General features: G+C 58.8%; 1 protein-coding gene and 8 non-coding genes across 11 annotated transcripts in view; all 9 read left to right on the top strand.

Moving 5' to 3' along the window:
• The window catches only part of LOC112907092 (uncharacterized), a 133,288-nt gene that overhangs the window by 24,579 nt on the left and 85,029 nt on the right, over positions 1 to 23,680 (top strand). For all 3 annotated transcript variants that reach the window (XM_072737035.1, XM_072737036.1, XM_072737037.1), the window contains exons 9-16: positions 18 to 158; positions 3,119 to 3,259; positions 6,214 to 6,354; positions 9,319 to 9,459; positions 12,418 to 12,558; positions 15,521 to 15,661; positions 18,620 to 18,760; positions 21,723 to 21,863. In XM_072737035.1, the coding sequence (XP_072593136.1) occupies positions 18 to 158; positions 3,119 to 3,259; positions 6,214 to 6,354; positions 9,319 to 9,459; positions 12,418 to 12,558; positions 15,521 to 15,661; positions 18,620 to 18,760; positions 21,723 to 21,863 (1,128 nt within the window). The remainder of the gene's footprint in view (positions 1 to 17; positions 159 to 3,118; positions 3,260 to 6,213; positions 6,355 to 9,318; positions 9,460 to 12,417; positions 12,559 to 15,520; positions 15,662 to 18,619; positions 18,761 to 21,722; positions 21,864 to 23,680) is intronic.
• Positions 406 to 500, top strand: LOC140595549 (small nucleolar RNA SNORD116). The gene has a single exon (XR_011997284.1). It is a non-coding gene; the product is annotated as a small nucleolar RNA SNORD116 (small nucleolar RNA).
• Positions 3,507 to 3,601, top strand: LOC140595548 (small nucleolar RNA SNORD116). The gene has a single exon (XR_011997283.1). It is a non-coding gene; the product is annotated as a small nucleolar RNA SNORD116 (small nucleolar RNA).
• Positions 6,602 to 6,696, top strand: LOC140595547 (small nucleolar RNA SNORD116). The gene has a single exon (XR_011997282.1). It is a non-coding gene; the product is annotated as a small nucleolar RNA SNORD116 (small nucleolar RNA).
• On the top strand, positions 9,707 to 9,801 carry LOC140595546 (small nucleolar RNA SNORD116). The gene has a single exon (XR_011997281.1). It is a non-coding gene; the product is annotated as a small nucleolar RNA SNORD116 (small nucleolar RNA).
• LOC140595545 (small nucleolar RNA SNORD116) lies at positions 12,806 to 12,900 on the top strand. Its single transcript, XR_011997280.1, has one exon. It is a non-coding gene; the product is annotated as a small nucleolar RNA SNORD116 (small nucleolar RNA).
• Positions 15,909 to 16,003, top strand: LOC140595544 (small nucleolar RNA SNORD116). Its single transcript, XR_011997279.1, has one exon. It is a non-coding gene; the product is annotated as a small nucleolar RNA SNORD116 (small nucleolar RNA).
• On the top strand, positions 19,008 to 19,102 carry LOC140595543 (small nucleolar RNA SNORD116). Its single transcript, XR_011997278.1, has one exon. It is a non-coding gene; the product is annotated as a small nucleolar RNA SNORD116 (small nucleolar RNA).
• On the top strand, positions 22,111 to 22,205 carry LOC140595542 (small nucleolar RNA SNORD116). Its single transcript, XR_011997277.1, has one exon. It is a non-coding gene; the product is annotated as a small nucleolar RNA SNORD116 (small nucleolar RNA).

Raw genomic sequence — 23,680 nt, 5'->3', positions numbered from 1 at the left:
TCTCCACACCTCCTCAGGTGCCGAGGCCTAGCTAGGCTTCCTGTTGACATGGAGAAGAAGACCTTCCTTTCCTTTCCACGGTGGTGTGGAGAGATGATGGCGGGCCTTGTGGAAGCAGAGTGGTCCAGGACGGGGAACCTGCCCACGGATCACCAGAGGTAAGCTTTTGTTGTGTCAACGTGTACTGATGGCACTCGAAGGTCCTGAGATGGCCTGCGGACCTGCCAGCTGGCTTGTGCTCCTGGCCATGGACGTTGGCTCTCCAAGAAGATTGCCTATGCCTCTTGCTCAGGGGCATAGCTGTGGGTGGTCTCCAGGGTACAGGAGGGTGCTGAGGCCACGGGGAGACCCCATGAGCTGTTCAGCCTGCGTAGTTCAATTTACCAGGAGGCCGAGAAAGTGCTTGGATCGATGATGACTCCCTCAATCTGCATTCCTTGGAAAAGCTGAACAAAATGAGTGAGAACTCCCTGCCGTCGTTCTCATCGCAACTGAGGTCCAGCACCTTGTCTCCCCCAGGGAAGGAAGGAGTGAGGGACAGCTTCACCTTTGTCGTGCCACACGCTTGCTTGCAACCACCACCAACACCACCACGACCACCACCACCAGCATCTCCACCGAAGGGCCTTGGGATCAGAGAGCCTGGCGGAGGGCTGAGGGCCTAGAAAACTTGTGCTCTCCTTGGGTGGGAGTCCTCGACATGGTGGTCCTCCATGACATGGCTGGCTTTCGGGGTGTCTCAGACAGCCAGCAGCCAAGTGGTAGGAGTTGCGTTAGGCGGCTCTGGCAGGGCCTTGAGAGCATCTATGTCGGAGTCCGTCGGCCAGGCCAAAGATTGAGCCAGTACTCCTGGTGGTGTGTGGTGCCCCCCTTTCAGGGTCAGGGGCCGCCGGTGTACAGGTGGACCCCCGACCGGGCAAGGAGCAATCTCTGTCCCAGGCCTCTGTTCCGCGTTCTCAGCTGAGTGCTGAACAGGGTTGCGGGAGGACAGGAAAGACACCAGATGGGTTCGGTGCTTTTGACAGAGCCCTAATTCATCTGAGGCCAGACAAGGACGGAGACACAGTACTCGCACGCACACACGAATACACATAAAACATACAGAAGCACATATACAGTCACACACACGCTCACCACACGTAGTCGCATGCACAGGCATGCAAACACACACACACACACACGCACACAAACGCGCGCGCGCGCGCGCACATACGCCAGGAACTCCAGCGGAGTTCATGGTGTACGTTCAGGGCAGGAGTGTAGAAGCTTTGCTGGCCACTGGGAAGAATGGGAATGGCAGGGCCAAGGGCGTCTGGAGGACACGTGGGTGCGGGCAGGTCTGCTGGCGGCCTCCCTACACCGGGATGCTGTTAGGAAAGCCAACGGGTCAGAGGTTCGTGGGCTGTTTGCGGCCCCACCACCTTCCCCCGTGGGCCTTGATTTACGGCCTTAAGTGGCCGCCTGGCGATGGTGCCGAGGGCTGTGTCCGACCCGCCCCAGGCCACTACTTCCCCAAAGAAGGGCTCTCCTGGGTGTCTACCCTGTGCCTGTGATAGCCTTGCCGGCCATTGCCACCCTGGTTGTCCCTCCCTTTGCCAGCTGGGCTTGCGGACTCTGGCCATGCAGACCTTGCCTCCTGGGCTGCCGGGCTCCTGCGTAAAGACATCCACCCAGGGCAGCCCTTGATCAGCATCCGGACTGGCTCCTCCCTGCTCTGTGGGCACAAGACTTCTGTGGGCTAGGCTGCAGACCGTGCAGGACAGGCCACAGGCACCGGACAGTAGTCAGGCGCAGCCTCTTGTCAAGGCTGTGGGGCTTGGCCTTGTCCTCCTCGTCATGGGAAGGCACTGTTTCTCCTTTGTGTGTGCCTGTCACCTATAGTAATGTGGCCATGCCCCTGCACCAGAGTCTAAACACCACCTGTGTTTAGCCTGTCTCTGCCAATGGACAGGCCCTACCTTGAGTCCCACAATATAGATGCCTGTGAAGACCATGCCACGTGTTGCTGTTCTTGCTGAGGATCCCGGCCCCCGACGTGGCAGTCCCATTCGAGGGCAGTGGTGACTTTCCGTGCAGTGATGAGGACTCAGGACATGGACCCGGATGTGGCAGCCTGACTCATGGCAGGTGTTCCCAGAGCCGAGCCCGTGAAGCACAATGGTTGTTGCGATGCCGGTTCCCTTGTCAGTAGCGCACCCCCGCTTCAGTCGGCTGTTCTTGGGCTCTCAGTGTAGCATGGGCACCACTTGCCTAGGGCTGTTCTGCCCACACGCCAAGAGCAAATAGTCATGTGTGTGGGACCAGTCGCCTGTCCGACCTTCGTGTGGCCACCTCTTCTCATAGGGCTTCGTGAAGGCCTGAGGCGTGCATCCATTACCTGAGGCCTGCTGCCCTCACAGGGCTCGTTGCCTTTCCCCGGGGTGGCTGAGGTTTCATGCTGCGCCCGGACCCGGCTCAGCTAATGGGGCGACGTAATCCACATCGACATGGCTTCGATGGTCGATAGTGTGTTTTTGGAGGAGAGTCCTTGGGCTGTGCTTTGCCAGAGGGCTTCGGGCACGTGTTGTCTCAGGGCTTTGCGACGTCCCGTGAGGTCAGTCACGTCATGTCACGCTATTACGTGCCAGGGTCTGAGGCCATGGATCCCCGGATTGCCCATGTACTTTGCGCTGATGAACTCTAAACGTTCGCTCCAGAGCCACGGATGGCCAGCCTGCCAGCATGCCAGCCTGGCCTGCACACGCACACATGTGCACACCTTCTTGCTAATAAAGCCATAGAGTCACACTGATGCACACACACTGAAACACACCCACAGAGGGCCCCACACAAACAGACCCCTGCACATCCCCACTCATGGCGTGTGGTGTGACCAGAAACTTTGTCATATTCTAACCAGGAAATTCCTAGACACACATCATGAGACAGAGGCACATCCCCGTGTGTGGGATGACGTGGGCCCGTTCCATATCCCTGATGAGCAGCTAGCCCTGTGGGACAGAGGGACAGCACAGGGAGATGCAATGCTTCCCCCAGGGAACCGTTTGGAACGCTCGGGCCATCTGAGCGCCTGGGTGGGTACGTCACACATTCGCCTGATTTCTCCACACCTCCTCAGGTGCCGAGGCCTAGCTAGGCTTCCTGTTGACATGGAGAAGAAGACCTTCCTTTCCTTTCCACGGTGGTGTGGAGAGATGATGGCGGGCCTTGTGGAAGCAGAGTGGTCCAGGACGGGGAACCTGCCCACGGATCACCAGAGGTAAGCTTTTGTTGTGTCAACGTGTACTGATGGCACTCGAAGGTCCTGAGATGGCCTGCGGACCTGCCAGCTGGCTTGTGCTCCTGGCCATGGACGTTGGCTCTCCAAGAAGATTGCCTATGCCTCTTGCTCAGGGGCATAGCTGTGGGTGGTCTCCAGGGTACAGGAGGGTGCTGAGGCCACGGGGAGACCCCATGAGCTGTTCAGCCTGCGTAGTTCAATTTACCAGGAGGCCGAGAAAGTGCTTGGATCGATGATGACTCCCTCAATCTGCATTCCTTGGAAAAGCTGAACAAAATGAGTGAGAACTCCCTGCCGTCGTTCTCATCGCAACTGAGGTCCAGCACCTTGTCTCCCCCAGGGAAGGAAGGAGTGAGGGACAGCTTCACCTTTGTCGTGCCACACGCTTGCTTGCAACCACCACCAACACCACCACGACCACCACCACCAGCATCTCCACCGAAGGGCCTTGGGATCAGAGAGCCTGGCGGAGGGCTGAGGGCCTAGAAAACTTGTGCTCTCCTTGGGTGGGAGTCCTCGACATGGTGGTCCTCCATGACATGGCTGGCTTTCGGGGTGTCTCAGACAGCCAGCAGCCAAGTGGTAGGAGTTGCGTTAGGCGGCTTTGGCAGGGCCTTGAGAGCATCTATGTCGGAGTCCGTCGGCCAGGCCAAAGATTGAGCCAGTACTCCTGGTGGTGTGTGGTGCCCCCCTTTCAGGGTCAGGGGCCGCCGGTGTACAGGTGGACCCCCGACCGGGCAAGGAGCAATCTCTGTCCCAGGCCTCTGTTCCGCGTTCTCAGCTGAGTGCTGAACAGGGTTGCGGGAGGACAGGAAAGACACCAGATGGGTTCGGTGCTTTTGACAGAGCCCTAATTCATCTGAGGCCAGACAAGGACGGAGACACAGTACTCGCACGCACACACGAATACACATAAAACATACAGAAGCACATATACAGTCACACACACGCTCACCACACGTAGTCGCATGCACAGGCATGCAAACACACACACACACACGCACACAAACGCGCGCGCGCGCACATACGCCAGGAACTCCAGCGGAGTTCATGGTGTACGTTCAGGGCAGGAGTGTAGAAGCTTTGCTGGCCACTGGGAAGAATGGGAATGGCAGGGCCAAGGGCGTCTGGAGGACACGTGGGTGCGGGCAGGTCTGCTGGCGGCCTCCCTACACCGGGATGCTGTTAGGAAAGCCAACGGGTCAGAGGTTCGTGGGCTGTTTGCGGCCCCACCACCTTCCCCCGTGGGCCTTGATTTACGGCCTTAAGTGGCCGCCTGGCGATGGTGCCGAGGGCTGTGTCCGACCCGCCCCAGGCCACTACTTCCCCAAAGAAGGGCTCTCCTGGGTGTCTACCCTGTGCCTGTGATAGCCTTGCCGGCCATTGCCACCCTGGTTGTCCCTCCCTTTGCCAGCTGGGCTTGCGGACTCTGGCCATGCAGACCTTGCCTCCTGGGCTGCCGGGCTCCTGCGTAAAGACATCCACCCAGGGCAGCCCTTGATCAGCATCCGGACTGGCTCCTCCCTGCTCTGTGGGCACAAGACTTCTGTGGGCTAGGCTGCAGACCGTGCAGGACAGGCCACAGGCACCGGACAGTAGTCAGGCGCAGCCTCTTGTCAAGGCTGTGGGGCTTGGCCTTGTCCTCCTCGTCATGGGAAGGCACTGTTTCTCCTTTGTGTGTGCCTGTCACCTATAGTAATGTGGCCATGCCCCTGCACCAGAGTCTAAACACCACCTGTGTTTAGCCTGTCTCTGCCAATGGACAGGCCCTACCTTGAGTCCCACAATATAGATGCCTGTGAAGACCATGCCACGTGTTGCTGTTCTTGCTGAGGATCCCGGCCCCCGACGTGGCAGTCCCATTCGAGGGCAGTGGTGACTTTCCGTGCAGTGATGAGGACTCAGGACATGGACCCGGATGTGGCAGCCTGACTCATGGCAGGTGTTCCCAGAGCCGAGCCCGTGAAGCACAATGGTTGTTGCGATGCCGGTTCCCTTGTCAGTAGCGCACCCCCGCTTCAGTCGGCTGTTCTTGGGCTCTCAGTGTAGCATGGGCACCACTTGCCTAGGGCTGTTCTGCCCACACGCCAAGAGCAAATAGTCATGTGTGTGGGACCAGTCGCCTGTCCGACCTTCGTGTGGCCACCTCTTCTCATAGGGCTTCGTGAAGGCCTGAGGCGTGCATCCATTACCTGAGGCCTGCTGCCCTCACAGGGCTCGTTGCCTTTCCCCGGGGTGGCTGAGGTTTCATGCTGCGCCCGGACCCGGCTCAGCTAATGGGGCGACGTAATCCACATCGACATGGCTTCGATGGTCGATAGTGTGTTTTTGGAGGAGAGTCCTTGGGCTGTGCTTTGCCAGAGGGCTTCGGGCACGTGTTGCCTCAGGGCTTTGCGACGTCCCGTGAGGTCAGTCACGTCATGTCACGCTATTACGTGCCAGGGTCTGAGGCCATGGATCCCCGGATTGCCCATGTACTTTGCGCTGATGAACTCTAAACGTTCGCTCCAGAGCCACGGATGGCCAGCCTGCCAGCATGCCAGCCTGGCCTGCACACGCACACATGTGCACACCTTCTTGCTAATAAAGCCATAGAGTCACACTGATGCACACACACTGAAACACACCCACAGAGGGCCCCACACAAACAGACCCCTGCACATCCCCACTCATGGCGTGTGGTGTGACCAGAAACTTTGTCATATTCTAACCAGGAAATTCCTAGACACACATCATGAGACAGAGGCACATCCCCGTGTGTGGGATGACGTGGGCCCGTTCCATATCCCTGATGAGCAGCTAGCCCTGTGGGACAGAGGGACAGCACAGGGAGATGCAATGCTTCCCCCAGGGAACCGTTTGGAACGCTCGGGCCATCTGAGCGCCTGGGTGGGTACGTCACACATTCGCCTGATTTCTCCACACCTCCTCAGGTGCCGAGGCCTAGCTAGGCTTCCTGTTGACATGGAGAAGAAGACCTTCCTTTCCTTTCCACGGTGGTGTGGAGAGATGATGGCGGGCCTTGTGGAAGCAGAGTGGTCCAGGACGGGGAACCTGCCCACGGATCACCAGAGGTAAGCTTTTGTTGTGTCAACGTGTACTGATGGCACTCGAAGGTCCTGAGATGGCCTGCGGACCTGCCAGCTGGCTTGTGCTCCTGGCCATGGACGTTGGCTCTCCAAGAAGATTGCCTATGCCTCTTGCTCAGGGGCATAGCTGTGGGTGGTCTCCAGGGTACAGGAGGGTGCTGAGGCCACGGGGAGACCCCATGAGCTGTTCAGCCTGCGTAGTTCAATTTACCAGGAGGCCGAGAAAGTGCTTGGATCGATGATGACTCCCTCAATCTGCATTCCTTGGAAAAGCTGAACAAAATGAGTGAGAACTCCCTGCCGTCGTTCTCATCGCAACTGAGGTCCAGCACCTTGTCTCCCCCAGGGAAGGAAGGAGTGAGGGACAGCTTCACCTTTGTCGTGCCACACGCTTGCTTGCAACCACCACCAACACCACCACGACCACCACCACCAGCATCTCCACCGAAGGGCCTTGGGATCAGAGAGCCTGGCGGAGGGCTGAGGGCCTAGAAAACTTGTGCTCTCCTTGGGTGGGAGTCCTCGACATGGTGGTCCTCCATGACATGGCTGGCTTTCGGGGTGTCTCAGACAGCCAGCAGCCAAGTGGTAGGAGTTGCGTTAGGCGGCTTTGGCAGGGCCTTGAGAGCATCTATGTCGGAGTCCGTCGGCCAGGCCAAAGATTGAGCCAGTACTCCTGGTGGTGTGTGGTGCCCCCCTTTCAGGGTCAGGGGCCGCCGGTGTACAGGTGGACCCCCGACCGGGCAAGGAGCAATCTCTGTCCCAGGCCTCTGTTCCGCGTTCTCAGCTGAGTGCTGAACAGGGTTGCGGGAGGACAGGAAAGACACCAGATGGGTTCGGTGCTTTTGACAGAGCCCTAATTCATCTGAGGCCAGACAAGGACGGAGACACAGTACTCGCACGCACACACGAATACACATAAAACATACAGAAGCACATATACAGTCACACACACGCTCACCACACGTAGTCGCATGCACAGGCATGCAAACACACACACACACACGCACACACACGCGCGCGCGCGCGCGCGCGCGCACATACGCCAGGAACTCCAGCGGAGTTCATGGTGTACGTTCAGGGCAGGAGTGTAGAAGCTTTGCTGGCCACTGGGAAGAATGGGAATGGCAGGGCCAAGGGCGTCTGGAGGACACGTGGGTGCGGGCAGGTCTGCTGGCGGCCTCCCTACACCGGGATGCTGTTAGGAAAGCCAACGGGTCAGAGGTTCGTGGGCTGTTTGCGGCCCCACCACCTTCCCCCGTGGGCCTTGATTTACGGCCTTAAGTGGCCGCCTGGCGATGGTGCCGAGGGCTGTGTCCGACCCGCCCCAGGCCACTACTTCCCCAAAGAAGGGCTCTCCTGGGTGTCTACCCTGTGCCTGTGATAGCCTTGCCGGCCATTGCCACCCTGGTTGTCCCTCCCTTTGCCAGCTGGGCTTGCGGACTCTGGCCATGCAGACCTTGCCTCCTGGGCTGCCGGGCTCCTGCGTAAAGACATCCACCCAGGGCAGCCCTTGATCAGCATCCGGACTGGCTCCTCCCTGCTCTGTGGGCACAAGACTTCTGTGGGCTAGGCTGCAGACCGTGCAGGACAGGCCACAGGCACCGGACAGTAGTCAGGCGCAGCCTCTTGTCAAGGCTGTGGGGCTTGGCCTTGTCCTCCTCGTCATGGGAAGGCACTGTTTCTCCTTTGTGTGTGCCTGTCACCTATAGTAATGTGGCCATGCCCCTGCACCAGAGTCTAAACACCACCTGTGTTTAGCCTGTCTCTGCCAATGGACAGGCCCTACCTTGAGTCCCACAATATAGATGCCTGTGAAGACCATGCCACGTGTTGCTGTTCTTGCTGAGGATCCCGGCCCCCGACGTGGCAGTCCCATTCGAGGGCAGTGGTGACTTTCCGTGCAGTGATGAGGACTCAGGACATGGACCCGGATGTGGCAGCCTGACTCATGGCAGGTGTTCCCAGAGCCGAGCCCGTGAAGCACAATGGTTGTTGCGATGCCGGTTCCCTTGTCAGTAGCGCACCCCCGCTTCAGTCGGCTGTTCTTGGGCTCTCAGTGTAGCATGGGCACCACTTGCCTAGGGCTGTTCTGCCCACACGCCAAGAGCAAATAGTCATGTGTGTGGGACCAGTCGCCTGTCCGACCTTCGTGTGGCCACCTCTTCTCATAGGGCTTCGTGAAGGCCTGAGGCGTGCATCCATTACCTGAGGCCTGCTGCCCTCACAGGGCTCGTTGCCTTTCCCCGGGGTGGCTGAGGTTTCATGCTGCGCCCGGACCCGGCTCAGCTAATGGGGCGACGTAATCCACATCGACATGGCTTCGATGGTCGATAGTGTGTTTTTGGAGGAGAGTCCTTGGGCTGTGCTTTGCCAGAGGGCTTCGGGCACGTGTTGTCTCAGGGCTTTGCGACGTCCCGTGAGGTCAGTCACGTCATGTCACGCTATTACGTGCCAGGGTCTGAGGCCATGGATCCCCGGATTGCCCATGTACTTTGCGCTGATGAACTCTAAACGTTCGCTCCAGAGCCACGGATGGCCAGCCTGCCAGCATGCCAGCCTGGCCTGCACACGCACACATGTGCACACCTTCTTGCTAATAAAGCCATAGAGTCACACTGATGCACACACACTGAAACACACCCACAGAGGGCCCCACACAAACAGACCCCTGCACATCCCCACTCATGGCGTGTGGTGTGACCAGAAACTTTGTCATATTCTAACCAGGAAATTCCTAGACACACATCATGAGACAGAGGCACATCCCCGTGTGTGGGATGACGTGGGCCCGTTCCATATCCCTGATGAGCAGCTAGCCCTGTGGGACAGAGGGACAGCACAGGGAGATGCAATGCTTCCCCCAGGGAACCGTTTGGAACGCTCGGGCCATCTGAGCGCCTGGGTGGGTACGTCACACATTCGCCTGATTTCTCCACACCTCCTCAGGTGCCGAGGCCTAGCTAGGCTTCCTGTTGACATGGAGAAGAAGACCTTCCTTTCCTTTCCACGGTGGTGTGGAGAGATGATGGCGGGCCTTGTGGAAGCAGAGTGGTCCAGGACGGGGAACCTGCCCACGGATCACCAGAGGTAAGCTTTTGTTGTGTCAACGTGTACTGATGGCACTCGAAGGTCCTGAGATGGCCTGCGGACCTGCCAGCTGGCTTGTGCTCCTGGCCATGGACGTTGGCTCTCCAAGAAGATTGCCTATGCCTCTTGCTCAGGGGCATAGCTGTGGGTGGTCTCCAGGGTACAGGAGGGTGCTGAGGCCACGGGGAGACCCCATGAGCTGTTCAGCCTGCGTAGTTCAATTTACCAGGAGGCCGAGAAAGTGCTTGGATCGATGATGACTCCCTCAATCTGCATTCCTTGGAAAAGCTGAACAAAATGAGTGAGAACTCCCTGCCGTCGTTCTCATCGCAACTGAGGTCCAGCACCTTGTCTCCCCCAGGGAAGGAAGGAGTGAGGGACAGCTTCACCTTTGTCGTGCCACACGCTTGCTTGCAACCACCACCAACACCACCACGACCACCACCACCAGCATCTCCACCGAAGGGCCTTGGGATCAGAGAGCCTGGCGGAGGGCTGAGGGCCTAGAAAACTTGTGCTCTCCTTGGGTGGGAGTCCTCGACATGGTGGTCCTCCATGACATGGCTGGCTTTCGGGGTGTCTCAGACAGCCAGCAGCCAAGTGGTAGGAGTTGCGTTAGGCGGCTCTGGCAGGGCCTTGAGAGCATCTATGTCGGAGTCCGTCGGCCAGGCCAAAGATTGAGCCAGTACTCCTGGTGGTGTGTGGTGCCCCCCTTTCAGGGTCAGGGGCCGCCGGTGTACAGGTGGACCCCCGACCGGGCAAGGAGCAATCTCTGTCCCAGGCCTCTGTTCCGCGTTCTCAGCTGAGTGCTGAACAGGGTTGCGGGAGGACAGGAAAGACACCAGATGGGTTCGGTGCTTTTGACAGAGCCCTAATTCATCTGAGGCCAGACAAGGACGGAGACACAGTACTCGCACGCACACACGAATACACATAAAACATACAGAAGCACATATACAGTCACACACACGCTCACCACACGTAGTCGCATGCACAGGCATGCAAACACACACACACACACACACACACACACGCGCGCGCGCGCGCACATACGCCAGGAACTCCAGCGGAGTTCATGGTGTACGTTCAGGGCAGGAGTGTAGAAGCTTTGCTGGCCACTGGGAAGAATGGGAATGGCAGGGCCAAGGGCGTCTGGAGGACACGTGGGTGCGGGCAGGTCTGCTGGCGGCCTCCCTACACCGGGATGCTGTTAGGAAAGCCAACGGGTCAGAGGTTCGTGGGCTGTTTGCGGCCCCACCACCTTCCCCCGTGGGCCTTGATTTACGGCCTTAAGTGGCCGCCTGGCGATGGTGCCGAGGGCTGTGTCCGACCCGCCCCAGGCCACTACTTCCCCAAAGAAGGGCTCTCCTGGGTGTCTACCCTGTGCCTGTGATAGCCTTGCCGGCCATTGCCACCCTGGTTGTCCCTCCCTTTGCCAGCTGGGCTTGCGGACTCTGGCCATGCAGACCTTGCCTCCTGGGCTGCCGGGCTCCTGCGTAAAGACATCCACCCAGGGCAGCCCTTGATCAGCATCCGGACTGGCTCCTCCCTGCTCTGTGGGCACAAGACTTCTGTGGGCTAGGCTGCAGACCGTGCAGGACAGGCCACAGGCACCGGACAGTAGTCAGGCGCAGCCTCTTGTCAAGGCTGTGGGGCTTGGCCTTGTCCTCCTCGTCATGGGAAGGCACTGTTTCTCCTTTGTGTGTGCCTGTCACCTATAGTAATGTGGCCATGCCCCTGCACCAGAGTCTAAACACCACCTGTGTTTAGCCTGTCTCTGCCAATGGACAGGCCCTACCTTGAGTCCCACAATATAGATGCCTGTGAAGACCATGCCACGTGTTGCTGTTCTTGCTGAGGATCCCGGCCCCCGACGTGGCAGTCCCATTCGAGGGCAGTGGTGACTTTCCGTGCAGTGATGAGGACTCAGGACATGGACCCGGATGTGGCAGCCTGACTCATGGCAGGTGTTCCCAGAGCCGAGCCCGTGAAGCACAATGGTTGTTGCGATGCCGGTTCCCTTGTCAGTAGCGCACCCCCGCTTCAGTCGGCTGTTCTTGGGCTCTCAGTGTAGCATGGGCACCACTTGCCTAGGGCTGTTCTGCCCACACGCCAAGAGCAAATAGTCATGTGTGTGGGACCAGTCGCCTGTCCGACCTTCGTGTGGCCACCTCTTCTCATAGGGCTTCGTGAAGGCCTGAGGCGTGCATCCATTACCTGAGGCCTGCTGCCCTCACAGGGCTCGTTGCCTTTCCCCGGGGTGGCTGAGGTTTCATGCTGCGCCCGGACCCGGCTCAGCTAATGGGGCGACGTAATCCACATCGACATGGCTTCGATGGTCGATAGTGTGTTTTTGGAGGAGAGTCCTTGGGCTGTGCTTTGCCAGAGGGCTTCGGGCACGTGTTGCCTCAGGGCTTTGCGACGTCCCGTGAGGTCAGTCACGTCATGTCACGCTATTACGTGCCAGGGTCTGAGGCCATGGATCCCCGGATTGCCCATGTACTTTGCGCTGATGAACTCTAAACGTTCGCTCCAGAGCCACGGATGGCCAGCCTGCCAGCATGCCAGCCTGGCCTGCACACGCACACATGTGCACACCTTCTTGCTAATAAAGCCATAGAGTCACACTGATGCACACACACTGAAACACACCCACAGAGGGCCCCACACAAACAGACCCCTGCACATCCCCACTCATGGCGTGTGGTGTGACCAGAAACTTTGTCATATTCTAACCAGGAAATTCCTAGACACACATCATGAGACAGAGGCACATCCCCGTGTGTGGGATGACGTGGGCCCGTTCCATATCCCTGATGAGCAGCTAGCCCTGTGGGACAGAGGGACAGCACAGGGAGATGCAATGCTTCCCCCAGGGAACCGTTTGGAACGCTCGGGCCATCTGAGCGCCTGGGTGGGTACGTCACACATTCGCCTGATTTCTCCACACCTCCTCAGGTGCCGAGGCCTAGCTAGGCTTCCTGTTGACATGGAGAAGAAGACCTTCCTTTCCTTTCCACGGTGGTGTGGAGAGATGATGGCGGGCCTTGTGGAAGCAGAGTGGTCCAGGACGGGGAACCTGCCCACGGATCACCAGAGGTAAGCTTTTGTTGTGTCAACGTGTACTGATGGCACTCGAAGGTCCTGAGATGGCCTGCGGACCTGCCAGCTGGCTTGTGCTCCTGGCCATGGACGTTGGCTCTCCAAGAAGATTGCCTATGCCTCTTGCTCAGGGGCATAGCTGTGGGTGGTCTCCAGGGTACAGGAGGGTGCTGAGGCCACGGGGAGACCCCATGAGCTGTTCAGCCTGCGTAGTTCAATTTACCAGGAGGCCGAGAAAGTGCTTGGATCGATGATGACTCCCTCAATCTGCATTCCTTGGAAAAGCTGAACAAAATGAGTGAGAACTCCCTGCCGTCGTTCTCATCGCAACTGAGGTCCAGCACCTTGTCTCCCCCAGGGAAGGAAGGAGTGAGGGACAGCTTCACCTTTGTCGTGCCACACGCTTGCTTGCAACCACCACCAACACCACCACGACCACCACCACCAGCATCTCCACCGAAGGGCCTTGGGATCAGAGAGCCTGGCGGAGGGCTGAGGGCCTAGAAAACTTGTGCTCTCCTTGGGTGGGAGTCCTCGACATGGTGGTCCTCCATGACATGGCTGGCTTTCGGGGTGTCTCAGACAGCCAGCAGCCAAGTGGTAGGAGTTGCGTTAGGCGGCTTTGGCAGGGCCTTGAGAGCATCTATGTCGGAGTCCGTCGGCCAGGCCAAAGATTGAGCCAGTACTCCTGGTGGTGTGTGGTGCCCCCCTTTCAGGGTCAGGGGCCGCCGGTGTACAGGTGGACCCCCGACCGGGCAAGGAGCAATCTCTGTCCCAGGCCTCTGTTCCGCGTTCTCAGCTGAGTGCTGAACAGGGTTGCGGGAGGACAGGAAAGACACCAGATGGGTTCGGTGCTTTTGACAGAGCCCTAATTCATCTGAGGCCAGACAAGGACGGAGACACAGTACTCGCACGCACACACGAATACACATAAAACATACAGAAGCACATATACAGTCACACACACGCTCACCACACGTAGTCGCATGCACAGGCATGCAAACACACACACACACACGCACACACACGCGCGCGCGCGCGCGCGCGCACATACGCCAGGAACTCCAGCGGAGTTCATGGTGTACGTTCAGGGCAGGAGTGTAGAAGCTTTGCTGGCCACTGGGAAGAATGGGAATGGCAGGGCCAAGGGCGTCTGGAGGACACGTGGGTGCGGGCAGGTCTGCTGGCGGCCTCCCTACACCGGGATGCTGTTAGGAAAGCCAACGGGTCAGAGGTTCGTGGGCTGTTTGCGGCCCCACCACCTTCCCCCGTGGGCCTTGATTTACGGCCTTAAGTGGCCGCCTGGCGATGGTGCCGAGGGCTGTGTCCGACCCGCCCCAGGCCACTACTTCCCCAAAGAAGGGCTCTCCTGGGTGTCTACCCTGTGCCTGTGATAGCCTTGCCGGCCATTGCCACCCTGGTTGTCCCTCCCTTTGCCAGCTGGGCTTGCGGACTCTGGCCATGCAGACCTTGCCTCCTGGGCTGCCGGGCTCCTGCGTAAAGACATCCACCCAGGGCAGCCCTTGATCAGCATCCGGACTGGCTCCTCCCTGCTCTGTGGGCACAAGACTTCTGTGGGCTAGGCTGCAGACCGTGCAGGACAGGCCACAGGCACCGGACAGTAGTCAGGCGCAGCCTCTTGTCAAGGCTGTGGGGCTTGGCCTTGTCCTCCTCGTCATGGGAAGGCACTGTTTCTCCTTTGTGTGTGCCTGTCACCTATAGTAATGTGGCCATGCCCCTGCACCAGAGTCTAAACACCACCTGTGTTTAGCCTGTCTCTGCCAATGGACAGGCCCTACCTTGAGTCCCACAATATAGATGCCTGTGAAGACCATGCCACGTGTTGCTGTTCTTGCTGAGGATCCCGGCCCCCGACGTGGCAGTCCCATTCGAGGGCAGTGGTGACTTTCCGTGCAGTGATGAGGACTCAGGACATGGACCCGGATGTGGCAGCCTGACTCATGGCAGGTGTTCCCAGAGCCGAGCCCGTGAAGCACAATGGTTGTTGCGATGCCGGTTCCCTTGTCAGTAGCGCACCCCCGCTTCAGTCGGCTGTTCTTGGGCTCTCAGTGTAGCATGGGCACCACTTGCCTAGGGCTGTTCTGCCCACACGCCAAGAGCAAATAGTCATGTGTGTGGGACCAGTCGCCTGTCCGACCTTCGTGTGGCCACCTCTTCTCATAGGGCTTCGTGAAGGCCTGAGGCGTGCATCCATTACCTGAGGCCTGCTGCCCTCACAGGGCTCGTTGCCTTTCCCCGGGGTGGCTGAGGTTTCATGCTGCGCCCGGACCCGGCTCAGCTAATGGGGCGACGTAATCCACATCGACATGGCTTCGATGGTCGATAGTGTGTTTTTGGAGGAGAGTCCTTGGGCTGTGCTTTGCCAGAGGGCTTCGGGCACGTGTTGTCTCAGGGCTTTGCGACGTCCCGTGAGGTCAGTCACGTCATGTCACGCTATTACGTGCCAGGGTCTGAGGCCATGGATCCCCGGATTGCCCATGTACTTTGCGCTGATGAACTCTAAACGTTCGCTCCAGAGCCACGGATGGCCAGCCTGCCAGCATGCCAGCCTGGCCTGCACACGCACACATGTGCACACCTTCTTGCTAATAAAGCCATAGAGTCACACTGATGCACACACACTGAAACACACCCACAGAGGGCCCCACACAAACAGACCCCTGCACATCCCCACTCATGGCGTGTGGTGTGACCAGAAACTTTGTCATATTCTAACCAGGAAATTCCTAGACACACATCATGAGACAGAGGCACATCCCCGTGTGTGGGATGACGTGGGCCCGTTCCATATCCCTGATGAGCAGCTAGCCCTGTGGGACAGAGGGACAGCACAGGGAGATGCAATGCTTCCCCCAGGGAACCGTTTGGAACGCTCGGGCCATCTGAGCGCCTGGGTGGGTACGTCACACATTCGCCTGATTTCTCCACACCTCCTCAGGTGCCGAGGCCTAGCTAGGCTTCCTGTTGACATGGAGAAGAAGACCTTCCTTTCCTTTCCACGGTGGTGTGGAGAGATGATGGCGGGCCTTGTGGAAGCAGAGTGGTCCAGGACGGGGAACCTGCCCACGGATCACCAGAGGTAAGCTTTTGTTGTGTCAACGTGTACTGATGGCACTCGAAGGTCCTGAGATGGCCTGCGGACCTGCCAGCTGGCTTGTGCTCCTGGCCATGGACGTTGGCTCTCCAAGAAGATTGCCTATGCCTCTTGCTCAGGGGCATAGCTGTGGGTGGTCTCCAGGGTACAGGAGGGTGCTGAGGCCACGGGGAGACCCCATGAGCTGTTCAGCCTGCGTAGTTCAATTTACCAGGAGGCCGAGAAAGTGCTTGGATCGATGATGACTCCCTCAATCTGCATTCCTTGGAAAAGCTGAACAAAATGAGTGAGAACTCCCTGCCGTCGTTCTCATCGCAACTGAGGTCCAGCACCTTGTCTCCCCCAGGGAAGGAAGGAGTGAGGGACAGCTTCACCTTTGTCGTGCCACACGCTTGCTTGCAACCACCACCAACACCACCACGACCACCACCACCAGCATCTCCACCGAAGGGCCTTGGGATCAGAGAGCCTGGCGGAGGGCTGAGGGCCTAGAAAACTTGTGCTCTCCTTGGGTGGGAGTCCTCGACATGGTGGTCCTCCATGACATGGCTGGCTTTCGGGGTGTCTCAGACAGCCAGCAGCCAAGTGGTAGGAGTTGCGTTAGGCGGCTCTGGCAGGGCCTTGAGAGCATCTATGTCGGAGTCCGTCGGCCAGGCCAAAGATTGAGCCAGTACTCCTGGTGGTGTGTGGTGCCCCCCTTTCAGGGTCAGGGGCCGCCGGTGTACAGGTGGACCCCCGACCGGGCAAGGAGCAATCTCTGTCCCAGGCCTCTGTTCCGCGTTCTCAGCTGAGTGCTGAACAGGGTTGCGGGAGGACAGGAAAGACACCAGATGGGTTCGGTGCTTTTGACAGAGCCCTAATTCATCTGAGGCCAGACAAGGACGGAGACACAGTACTCGCACGCACACACGAATACACATAAAACATACAGAAGCACATATACAGTCACACACACGCTCACCACACGTAGTCGCATGCACAGGCATGCAAACACACACACACACACGCACACAAACGCGCGCGCGCGCGCGCACATACGCCAGGAACTCCAGCGGAGTTCATGGTGTACGTTCAGGGCAGGAGTGTAGAAGCTTTGCTGGCCACTGGGAAGAATGGGAATGGCAGGGCCAAGGGCGTCTGGAGGACACGTGGGTGCGGGCAGGTCTGCTGGCGGCCTCCCTACACCGGGATGCTGTTAGGAAAGCCAACGGGTCAGAGGTTCGTGGGCTGTTTGCGGCCCCACCACCTTCCCCCGTGGGCCTTGATTTACGGCCTTAAGTGGCCGCCTGGCGATGGTGCCGAGGGCTGTGTCCGACCCGCCCCAGGCCACTACTTCCCCAAAGAAGGGCTCTCCTGGGTGTCTACCCTGTGCCTGTGATAGCCTTGCCGGCCATTGCCACCCTGGTTGTCCCTCCCTTTGCCAGCTGGGCTTGCGGACTCTGGCCATGCAGACCTTGCCTCCTGGGCTGCCGGGCTCCTGCGTAAAGACATCCACCCAGGGCAGCCCTTGATCAGCATCCGGACTGGCTCCTCCCTGCTCTGTGGGCACAAGACTTCTGTGGGCTAGGCTGCAGACCGTGCAGGACAGGCCACAGGCACCGGACAGTAGTCAGGCGCAGCCTCTTGTCAAGGCTGTGGGGCTTGGCCTTGTCCTCCTCGTCATGGGAAGGCACTGTTTCTCCTTTGTGTGTGCCTGTCACCTATAGTAATGTGGCCATGCCCCTGCACCAGAGTCTAAACACCACCTGTGTTTAGCCTGTCTCTGCCAATGGACAGGCCCTACCTTGAGTCCCACAATATAGATGCCTGTGAAGACCATGCCACGTGTTGCTGTTCTTGCTGAGGATCCCGGCCCCCGACGTGGCAGTCCCATTCGAGGGCAGTGGTGACTTTCCGTGCAGTGATGAGGACTCAGGACATGGACCCGGATGTGGCAGCCTGACTCATGGCAGGTGTTCCCAGAGCCGAGCCCGTGAAGCACAATGGTTGTTGCGATGCCGGTTCCCTTGTCAGTAGCGCACCCCCGCTTCAGTCGGCTGTTCTTGGGCTCTCAGTGTAGCATGGGCACCACTTGCCTAGGGCTGTTCTGCCCACACGCCAAGAGCAAATAGTCATGTGTGTGGGACCAGTCGCCTGTCCGACCTTCGTGTGGCCACCTCTTCTCATAGGGCTTCGTGAAGGCCTGAGGCGTGCATCCATTACCTGAGGCCTGCTGCCCTCACAGGGCTCGTTGCCTTTCCCCGGGGTGGCTGAGGTTTCATGCTGCGCCCGGACCCGGCTCAGCTAATGGGGCGACGTAATCCACATCGACATGGCTTCGATGGTCGATAGTGTGTTTTTGGAGGAGAGTCCTTGGGCTGTGCTTTGCCAGAGGGCTTCGGGCACGTGTTGCCTCAGGGCTTTGCGACGTCCCGTGAGGTCAGTCACGTCATGTCACGCTATTACGTGCCAGGGTCTGAGGCCATGGATCCCCGGATTGCCCATGTACTTTGCGCTGATGAACTCTAAACGTTCGCTCCAGAGCCACGGATGGCCAGCCTGCCAGCATGCCAGCCTGGCCTGCACACGCACACATGTGCACACCTTCTTGCTAATAAAGCCATAGAGTCACACTGATGCACACACACTGAAACACACCCACAGAGGGCCCCACACAAACAGACCCCTGCACATCCCCACTCATGGCGTGTGGTGTGACCAGAAACTTTGTCATATTCTAACCAGGAAATTCCTAGACACACATCATGAGACAGAGGCACATCCCCGTGTGTGGGATGACGTGGGCCCGTTCCATATCCCTGATGAGCAGCTAGCCCTGTGGGACAGAGGGACAGCACAGGGAGATGCAATGCTTCCCCCAGGGAACCGTTTGGAACGCTCGGGCCATCTGAGCGCCTGGGTGGGTACGTCACACATTCGCCTGATTTCTCCACACCTCCTCAGGTGCCGAGGCCTAGCTAGGCTTCCTGTTGACATGGAGAAGAAGACCTTCCTTTCCTTTCCACGGTGGTGTGGAGAGATGATGGCGGGCCTTGTGGAAGCAGAGTGGTCCAGGACGGGGAACCTGCCCACGGATCACCAGAGGTAAGCTTTTGTTGTGTCAACGTGTACTGATGGCACTCGAAGGTCCTGAGATGGCCTGCGGACCTGCCAGCTGGCTTGTGCTCCTGGCCATGGACGTTGGCTCTCCAAGAAGATTGCCTATGCCTCTTGCTCAGGGGCATAGCTGTGGGTGGTCTCCAGGGTACAGGAGGGTGCTGAGGCCACGGGGAGACCCCATGAGCTGTTCAGCCTGCGTAGTTCAATTTACCAGGAGGCCGAGAAAGTGCTTGGATCGATGATGACTCCCTCAATCTGCATTCCTTGGAAAAGCTGAACAAAATGAGTGAGAACTCCCTGCCGTCGTTCTCATCGCAACTGAGGTCCAGCACCTTGTCTCCCCCAGGGAAGGAAGGAGTGAGGGACAGCTTCACCTTTGTCGTGCCACACGCTTGCTTGCAACCACCACCAACACCACCACGACCACCACCACCAGCATCTCCACCGAAGGGCCTTGGGATCAGAGAGCCTGGCGGAGGGCTGAGGGCCTAGAAAACTTGTGCTCTCCTTGGGTGGGAGTCCTCGACATGGTGGTCCTCCATGACATGGCTGGCTTTCGGGGTGTCTCAGACAGCCAGCAGCCAAGTGGTAGGAGTTGCGTTAGGCGGCTTTGGCAGGGCCTTGAGAGCATCTATGTCGGAGTCCGTCGGCCAGGCCAAAGATTGAGCCAGTACTCCTGGTGGTGTGTGGTGCCCCCCTTTCAGGGTCAGGGGCCGCCGGTGTACAGGTGGACCCCCGACCGGGCAAGGAGCAATCTCTGTCCCAGGCCTCTGTTCCGCGTTCTCAGCTGAGTGCTGAACAGGGTTGCGGGAGGACAGGAAAGACACCAGATGGGTTCGGTGCTTTTGACAGAGCCCTAATTCATCTGAGGCCAGACAAGGACGGAGACACAGTACTCGCACGCACACACGAATACACATAAAACATACAGAAGCACATATACAGTCACACACACGCTCACCACACGTAGTCGCATGCACAGGCATGCAAACACACACACACACACGCACACACACGCGCGCGCGCGCGCGCGCGCACATACGCCAGGAACTCCAGCGGAGTTCATGGTGTACGTTCAGGGCAGGAGTGTAGAAGCTTTGCTGGCCACTGGGAAGAATGGGAATGGCAGGGCCAAGGGCGTCTGGAGGACACGTGGGTGCGGGCAGGTCTGCTGGCGGCCTCCCTACACCGGGATGCTGTTAGGAAAGCCAACGGGTCAGAGGTTCGTGGGCTGTTTGCGGCCCCACCACCTTCCCCCGTGGGCCTTGATTTACGGCCTTAAGTGGCCGCCTGGCGATGGTGCCGAGGGCTGTGTCCGACCCGCCCCAGGCCACTACTTCCCCAAAGAAGGGCTCTCCTGGGTGTCTACCCTGTGCCTGTGATAGCCTTGCCGGCCATTGCCACCCTGGTTGTCCCTCCCTTTGCCAGCTGGGCTTGCGGACTCTGGCCATGCAGACCTTGCCTCCTGGGCTGCCGGGCTCCTGCGTAAAGACATCCACCCAGGGCAGCCCTTGATCAGCATCCGGACTGGCTCCTCCCTGCTCTGTGGGCACAAGACTTCTGTGGGCTAGGCTGCAGACCGTGCAGGACAGGCCACAGGCACCGGACAGTAGTCAGGCGCAGCCTCTTGTCAAGGCTGTGGGGCTTGGCCTTGTCCTCCTCGTCATGGGAAGGCACTGTTTCTCCTTTGTGTGTGCCTGTCACCTATAGTAATGTGGCCATGCCCCTGCACCAGAGTCTAAACACCACCTGTGTTTAGCCTGTCTCTGCCAATGGACAGGCCCTACCTTGAGTCCCACAATATAGATGCCTGTGAAGACCATGCCACGTGTTGCTGTTCTTGCTGAGGATCCCGGCCCCCGACGTGGGAGTCCCATTCGAGGGCAGTGGTGACTTTCCGTGCAGTGATGAGGACTCAGGACATGGACCCGGATGTGGCAGCCTGACTCATGGCAGGTGTTCCCAGAGCCGAGCCCGTGAAGCACAATGGTTGTTGCGATGCCGGTTCCCTTGTCAGTAGCGCACCCCCGCTTCAGTCGGCTGTTCTTGGGCTCTCAGTGTAGCATGGGCACCACTTGCCTAGGGCTGTTCTGCCCACACGCCAAGAGCAAATAGTCATGTGTGTGGGACCAGTCGCCTGTCCGACCTTCGTGTGGCCACCTCTTCTCATAGGGCTTCGTGAAGGCCTGAGGCGTGCATCCATTACCTGAGGCCTGCTGCCCTCACAGGGCTCGTTGCCTTTCCCCGGGGTGGCTGAGGTTTCATGCTGCGCCCGGACCCGGCTCAGCTAATGGGGCGACGTAATCCACATCGACATGGCTTCGATGGTCGATAGTGTGTTTTTGGAGGAGAGTCCTTGGGCTGTGCTTTGCCAGAGGGCTTCGGGCACGTGTTGCCTCAGGGCTTTGCGACGTCCCGTGAGGTCAGTCACGTCATGTCACGCTATTACGTGCCAGGGTCTGAGGCCATGGATCCCCGGATTGCCCATGTACTTTGCGCTGATGAACTCTAAACGTTCGCTCCAGAGCCACGGATGGCCAGCCTGCCAGCATGCCAGCCTGGCCTGCACACGCACACATGTGCACACCTTCTTGCTAATAAAGCCATAGAGTCACACTGATGCACACACACTGAAACACACCCACAGAGGGCCCCACACAAACAGACCCCTGCACATCCCCACTCATGGCGTGTGGTGTGACCAGAAACTTTGTCATATTCTAACCAGGAAATTCCTAGACACACATCATGAGACAGAGGCACATCCCCGTGTGTGGGATGACGTGGGCCCGTTCCATATCCCTGATGAGCAGCTAGCCCTGTGGGACAGAGGGACAGCACAGGGAGATGCAATGCTTCCCCCAGGGAACCGTTTGGAACGCTCGGGCCATCTGAGCGCCTGGGTGGGTACGTCACACATTCGCCTGATTTCTCCACACCTCCTCAGGTGCCGAGGCCTAGCTAGGCTTCCTGTTGACATGGAGAAGAAGACCTTCCTTTCCTTTCCACGGTGGTGTGGAGAGATGATGGCGGGCCTTGTGGAAGCAGAGTGGTCCAGGACGGGGAACCTGCCCACGGATCACCAGAGGTAAGCTTTTGTTGTGTCAACGTGTACTGATGGCACTCGAAGGTCCTGAGATGGCCTGCGGACCTGCCAGCTGGCTTGTGCTCCTGGCCATGGACGTTGGCTCTCCAAGAAGATTGCCTATGCCTCTTGCTCAGGGGCATAGCTGTGGGTGGTCTCCAGGGTACAGGAGGGTGCTGAGGCCACGGGGAGACCCCATGAGCTGTTCAGCCTGCGTAGTTCAATTTACCAGGAGGCCGAGAAAGTGCTTGGATCGATGATGACTCCCTCAATCTGCATTCCTTGGAAAAGCTGAACAAAATGAGTGAGAACTCCCTGCCGTCGTTCTCATCGCAACTGAGGTCCAGCACCTTGTCTCCCCCAGGGAAGGAAGGAGTGAGGGACAGCTTCACCTTTGTCGTGCCACACGCTTGCTTGCAACCACCACCAACACCACCACGACCACCACCACCAGCATCTCCACCGAAGGGCCTTGGGATCAGAGAGCCTGGCGGAGGGCTGAGGGCCTAGAAAACTTGTGCTCTCCTTGGGTGGGAGTCCTCGACATGGTGGTCCTCCATGACATGGCTGGCTTTCGGGGTGTCTCAGACAGCCAGCAGCCAAGTGGTAGGAGTTGCGTTAGGCGGCTTTGGCAGGGCCTTGAGAGCATCTATGTCGGAGTCCGTCGGCCAGGCCAAAGATTGAGCCAGTACTCCTGGTGGTGTGTGGTGCCCCCCTTTCAGGGTCAGGGGCCGCCGGTGTACAGGTGGACCCCCGACCGGGCAAGGAGCAATCTCTGTCCCAGGCCTCTGTTCCGCGTTCTCAGCTGAGTGCTGAACAGGGTTGCGGGAGGACAGGAAAGACACCAGATGGGTTCGGTGCTTTTGACAGAGCCCTAATTCATCTGAGGCCAGACAAGGACGGAGACACAGTACTCGCACGCACACACGAATACACATAAAACATACAGAAGCACATATACAGTCACACACACGCTCACCACACGTAGTCGCATGCACAGGCATGCAAACACACACACACACACGCACACACACGCGCGCGCGCGCGCGCGCGCACATACGCCAGGAACTCCAGCGGAGTTCATGGTGTACGTTCAGGGCAGGAGTGTAGAAGCTTTGCTGGCCACTGGGAAGAATGGGAATGGCAGGGCCAAGGGCGTCTGGAGGACACGTGGGTGCGGGCAGGTCTGCTGGCGGCCTCCCTACACCGGGATGCTGTTAGGAAAGCCAACGGGTCAGAGGTTCGTGGGCTGTTTGCGGCCCCACCACCTTCCCCCGTGGGCCTTGATTTACGGCCTTAAGTGGCCGCCTGGCGATGGTGCCGAGGGCTGTGTCCGACCCGCCCCAGGCCACTACTTCCCCAAAGAAGGGCTCTCCTGGGTGTCTACCCTGTGCCTGTGATAGCCTTGCCGGCCATTGCCACCCTGGTTGTCCCTCCCTTTGCCAGCTGGGCTTGCGGACTCTGGCCATGCAGACCTTGCCTCCTGGGCTGCCGGGCTCCTGCGTAAAGACATCCACCCAGGGCAGCCCTTGATCAGCATCCGGACTGGCTCCTCCCTGCTCTGTGGGCACAAGACTTCTGTGGGCTAGGCTGCAGACCGTGCAGGACAGGCCACAGGCACCGGACAGTAGTCAGGCGCAGCCTCTTGTCAAGGCTGTGGGGCTTGGCCTTGTCCTCCTCGTCATGGGAAGGCACTGTTTCTCCTTTGTGTGTGCCTGTCACCTATAGTAATGTGGCCATGCCCCTGCACCAGAGTCTAAACACCACCTGTGTTTAGCCTGTCTCTGCCAATGGACAGGCCCTACCTTGAGTCCCACAAT

This window comes from Vulpes vulpes, chromosome 14 (assembly GCF_048418805.1).
Source record: "Vulpes vulpes isolate BD-2025 chromosome 14, VulVul3, whole genome shotgun sequence".
NCBI lineage: Eukaryota > Metazoa > Chordata > Mammalia > Carnivora > Canidae > Vulpes > Vulpes vulpes.
The sequence above is the reverse complement of the archived record's forward strand: the minus strand, read 5'-3'. Positions and strand labels throughout refer to the sequence as shown.